At 38.8% G+C, this 5176-nt stretch overlaps 1 protein-coding gene across 1 annotated transcript in view; it reads left to right on the top strand.

The window, feature by feature from the left end:
• The window catches only part of LOC109966873 (dipeptidyl peptidase 9-like), a 15525-nt gene that overhangs the window by 9687 nt on the left and 662 nt on the right, over positions 1–5176 (top strand). Inside the window, exons 14-21 of the mRNA XM_020612081.1 lie at positions 923–1002; positions 1716–1886; positions 2280–2415; positions 2515–2660; positions 3461–3607; positions 3919–4071; positions 4440–4582; positions 4875–4986. Of these exons, the coding sequence (XP_020467737.1) occupies positions 923–1002; positions 1716–1886; positions 2280–2415; positions 2515–2660; positions 3461–3607; positions 3919–4071; positions 4440–4582; positions 4875–4986 (1088 nt within the window). The remainder of the gene's footprint in view (positions 1–922; positions 1003–1715; positions 1887–2279; positions 2416–2514; positions 2661–3460; positions 3608–3918; positions 4072–4439; positions 4583–4874; positions 4987–5176) is intronic.

The following is a 5176-nucleotide window of genomic DNA, read 5'->3' as shown; positions in this document are numbered from 1 at the left end:
CTGTTCTTGAATGGGCCAGCCAGAGCCCTGACTTAAACCCCATTGAGCATCTCTGGAGAGACCTGAAAATGGCTGTCCACCAACGTTTACCATCCAACCTGACAGCACTGGAGAGGATCTGCAAGGAGGAATGGCAGAGGATCCCCAAATGCAGGTGTGAAAAACTTGTTGCATCATTCCCAAAAAGACTCATGGCTGTATTAGCTCAAAAGGGTGCTTCTACTAAATACTGAGCAAAGGGGCTGAATACTTATGACCATGTGATATTTCAGTTTTTCTTTTTTAATAAATCTGCAAAAATGTCAAACATTCTGTGTTTTTCTGTCAATATGGGGTGCTGTGTGTACATTAATGAGGAAAAAAAATGAACTTAAATGATTTTAGCATATGGCTGCAATATAACAAAGAGTGAAAAATTTAAGGGGGTCTGAATACTTTCCGTACCCACTGTATTTATGCAGTGGTTTTTTTTTGGTCCCCTTTTCAAATTAATTTACTTTCTTTACTATTTGAGGATTTCAGTTTAACCACATCTTATTGCAAAGAATAATTTATGCCACACAGTATAAAAATGGTTTAATTGTTCCCTGTGAGTGGGGGAAAATGGAAAAGTAAAAGGAAAGTAGCACATACTTTATAACACAATAATGAGTTATACACAGTTATTTGTTTATTAAATTAGTTTGTTTTTGCTTCCTTTTACTACAATGACATATTTATTATTATTATTATTATTATTACTGCTGCATTTTGCCATATTGTAAATTACTGACTGTTTATACTGCAGCCTTCACTTATAGTTGCCCACAGGAGGAATTATAATTGTTAGAAAATAGATTAATAAACACATATTTCTGCTTACAGCTACATTATAGTGTGTTCTAAACAAATTCTTAACAAATCTTTGCTCCTCTGTGTTCAGATGATTTCAAGTGTTCGGTCAAAGAGGAGGTGACGCTAACCAGCGGGGAGTGGGAGGTGCTGGCCAATCACGGAGCAAAGGTAAACCCCTACCCACCTACGTTTTCGTTCAAGGGCAGCTGACATGTTACTGTGTCACTAGGCCAGGATGGCGCTAATGAAGGACCTCGACTAGTGCACTATGTTTTACATAATATTTTAGATGCACAAGGTCAGGTGTACAAGTGTTACAACCTCCAAGAAGTCTAGGGCAGTGGGTTTAATAACAGAATTCGCAAGCGACAGTAGCTGCAGTTTAACGATGGAAGTTTATTCAGACATGCACTGAATATAAACAAACTAATGACAAAAACAACTCCACAACAGAACTAAGAAACTGAACCCATAACCCTGGTTACTAACATGACAAGGGTTATGGGTTCAGTTTCCAAAGGCAGCCTGGCTACACAAATAAATAAGGGGTGTGTCAAAAGAAATATACAGTGAAACTTACACTAGAAGACTAGTGCAAGTTTCATTAGCAGTGAAATGAATTTATTAGTAACCATGTCTTTAAAAATGAAAAGAAGTTTATTAAAATACAAATAAATTGCACTGGGTCGGAGTAGATACATACATACATACATACATACAGCATATTTTCTGTTTCTGGTTTATGTGCCTGTTGTGTCATGTACTGAGGATTTAATGAATATTGCTTTAGAAAAACTAAGAAGGCACTGACTTTTTTTCTTGCCTTTGTATTGATATAAACATTCCAATAGTTTTTTTTTTCCTTTGTGGTGTCTGTGTAGCGTTCATCCAGTCCTCAGATTTGGGTGGATGAAGCAACAAAGCTGGTTTACTTCCAGGGAACCAAAGACTCTCCTCTGGAGCATCACCTTTATGTGGTGAGCTACGATGCACCGGGTGAGATTGTCCGACTCACCAAACCTGGATTCTCCCACAGCTGCTCTGTGAGCCAGGTATGAAAACACGTATGCATGCATCCAGTTATGTGTTAATGGCTCAAAACTCTGAGTGAACATTGGGGTAGTTTCTTTTTTTGTTTTAAACCAGTGCCATGACACCGGTAACTGCAACTTTTACTCAAGCTCCTCAGGTGACCTGTAGATTTAGGCTGGAATAGTTTTAATGTCAGGTAGATGTTAACTGTTGCTATTGGTTAGCTTGTTCGATCAGTTGAGTGTCTTTAAATATAAAGGTAGTAATATCATCATAAATATCCTTTAGAAAGACATTGGTGCATCAGTTTTTAAAACCTCACTGGGTTCATTTTACTTAAGGAGAAATGCGGTACAACTGGAGGATGAAAATGTGCTTAACCTGCAGTTGTCTTTCTCCTTTCTTCCACACAGACATTTGACATGTTTGTCAGTCATTACAGTAGCTTGACCTCCGCACCCTGTGTACACATCTATAAGCTGAACGGCTCAGACAGTGACCCGCTACACAAAGAGCCACAGTTCTGGGCAAGCATGATGGAGTCCGCTGGTAATGAAAACAAAAGCTGCTTGAGACATTAGTAGATTTTTGATAGAGGAAATGTTAACCAAGATAATCTTTTATTGTGTTTTTTACGTTTGCTTCCAGGTTTCCCATTTTACCACAGTCCTCCAGAGATTTTCAGCTTCACAGGGAAATCAGGCTTCGAGCTGTACGGCATGTTGTACAAGCCACGCAACCTGGCCCCCGCCAAAAAGCATCCCACCGTCATCTTTGTTTACGGCGGTCCTCAGGTTTGGTCTCTTCCACTTTAAATAGAATCATGACATATAGACTACAGTAAGGGATTTGTATATAAAATAAGTATAGTATTCTTATTATTTGTGCCATTTTTTAGTGTTTTCACACATGCAGATTCAAAAGGCTGGGCCAGCACCTTATGAATGAGACCTAGCTTTGCAGCCCTGCACCCCCCTGCAGAGCTCGACAAATTAAATAAGTGCTCGTCCACACTGCAGTCACCAAAGCTTAGCTATTTTGAATCTGTATGTGTTCGTACCATTTCTTCTTCATGACATTTCAGAGGTAGAATTTTTTTTTTTTTTTTTTTACTTCACCACATTTTGTGAACTTTCCTTTATAAATTGAGATTAAGAATATGAAATGTAATCCACAATTAAATTATATTGTGTGATTATAGGTTAAGATAAGATAGGGGATGGGAGTAGCTCATAAGCTACCTAGCAGTGTATTAAAATGACCAATGAATCAAATAATGTATGATTCTCAAATAGGCAGTTCTGCATAAGTAGTACTTTAAGTATATTTTGATACTAATGCATTTATACTTGAATACCTGTTTAAAAGTATAACTTCTAAGTGTATTAGAGTATGTCTAAGCTGTGGTATTGCAAATTTTTTCAGTGTTTTAATGCAGCAGGACACATACTGTATCTGCATCATTTGACTGAAAGTGACACAGTTAAAGATAATGTATTAATATATTGTATATTAATTGAAGATTAGAAAGAAGGAAGACCGGCATGGATATTTATTTTGAGCAAATGGCTTTGCTGTGATTTTTATTTTCCAGGTGCAGTTAGTGAATAACTCCTTTAAAGGAGTTAAGTACCTGCGATTGAGCACGCTGGCTTCTCTGGGCTACGTTGTGCTGGTCATCGATGGGCGGGGGTCCTGTCAGCGAGGACTCAAGTTTGAAGGAGCTGTGAAGGACAAAATGGTATTTATCACAGAAAGTATCTGTTGGAGAGCAAGAGGGAGAAACATGTAGCAATGAAGAGAAAGCAGCTACTCCCTCCTAATGTTTAGCAGTTGTCTGATGATAAACAGAAGTTGAATATTATGAGGACCTAGTGTTGTCTGATGATAAACAGAAGTTGAATATCATGAGGACATATGCAACCTAGTGTAATGAGTTTTTAGCCTGATTTCATTGTATTTTATCACTTTGTGAATATCGTTTTTAGAAAAATCTTCCATGTGTGCATTTTACATGAAAGGTGAGTGAGCTCTCTGTTGTCCTCCATCCAGGGGCAGGTGGAGATTGAAGACCAGGTGGAGGGTTTACACTACATAGCTAACAAGTACAAGTTTGTGGACCTGAGCCGCGTTGCAATCCATGGCTGGTCATACGGAGGCTTCCTCTCTCTCATGGGCCTCATGCACAAACCTGACATCTTCAAGGTCAAACCACTAACACTTTGTTTTGTGCGCTTGTGCTAAACTGGAGCAAACTGCAGCTGATGAACAAGTAGGACACTGAAAATGGAGAGTTAAAGTCTGCATAGAGATTCATCATGTGGAGGCCTTTTAGAGCCTAATAGCTGATTTAGTTACCATTTCAGCCTGATTATTAAAAGCTTTTCAATAAAATCTCTTTTGTGAGCTTGAAGGTTTTGCTACCCGTTACAGTCATTGGCTATATTTGTATAACTCTTTTAGACCGTCACACTCTCAATAGCTAGATAATGCACAAAATATGAAATAACTAAAGGCTATACTTCAGGCTGAGCTAGACTTTTATTGGAGGGAAAACATTTGCTTGTTTTTAGGTTGCCATTGCAGGAGCTCCGGTGACGTTGTGGATGGCCTACGACACTGGATACACAGAACGATATCTGGACATGCCTGAAAAAAACCAGAAGGGATACGAGGCTTGTTCTGTTGCCCTGCATGTCGACAAACTCCCAAATGAGTGAGGACTGCCATTTTAAAATGCACCACTTTCAGTTTTATACTTAGCAAGAGAAAAGCCTACTCAATAACATTACAACACACTACAGCGTGACCTCCGTCATTTATCTAACAGCCAGCCTGATGTCTGCATAGTTAATTTCACCAACAGTGAAAGTATTAGTACGAGTGTACGGTTTACCCCTGCATTTGCTGTCATGTTAGCTGTAGCAGGTACGTTTTCTGCTGCATACTGTATGTGGATGTAAAGATGAGAAAAGAAAGTTAATGCTCTACCTTCCTGTTAAACACAGGCCCAACAGGTTGCTGATCCTGCATGGATTTCTAGATGAAAATGTGCACTTTTTCCACACTAACTTCCTGGTGTCTCAACTGATCCGGGCAGGGAAGCCGTACAACCTGCAGGTAGGCGGATGCACTCAGCTTTGAGAGGTACCATTATAGGCTATAATACTGATGTGAAAGCATCTGAATGGGTTAATTTCATATATTAAAGAAAAACAGCAGTGGCAGGGAGGCTGTAACAGACAATATATATAATATGCAATATATTTGGTCCTTTGTTGTGTTGTTTTTTTTTTTTTTTTTTGAAGGA

Source organism: Monopterus albus, unplaced genomic scaffold (genome assembly GCF_001952655.1).
Source record: "Monopterus albus unplaced genomic scaffold, M_albus_1.0 scaffold120.1, whole genome shotgun sequence".
NCBI classification, from domain to species: domain Eukaryota; kingdom Metazoa; phylum Chordata; class Actinopteri; order Synbranchiformes; family Synbranchidae; genus Monopterus; species Monopterus albus.
This window is presented reverse-complemented; position numbering and strand designations above follow the sequence as displayed.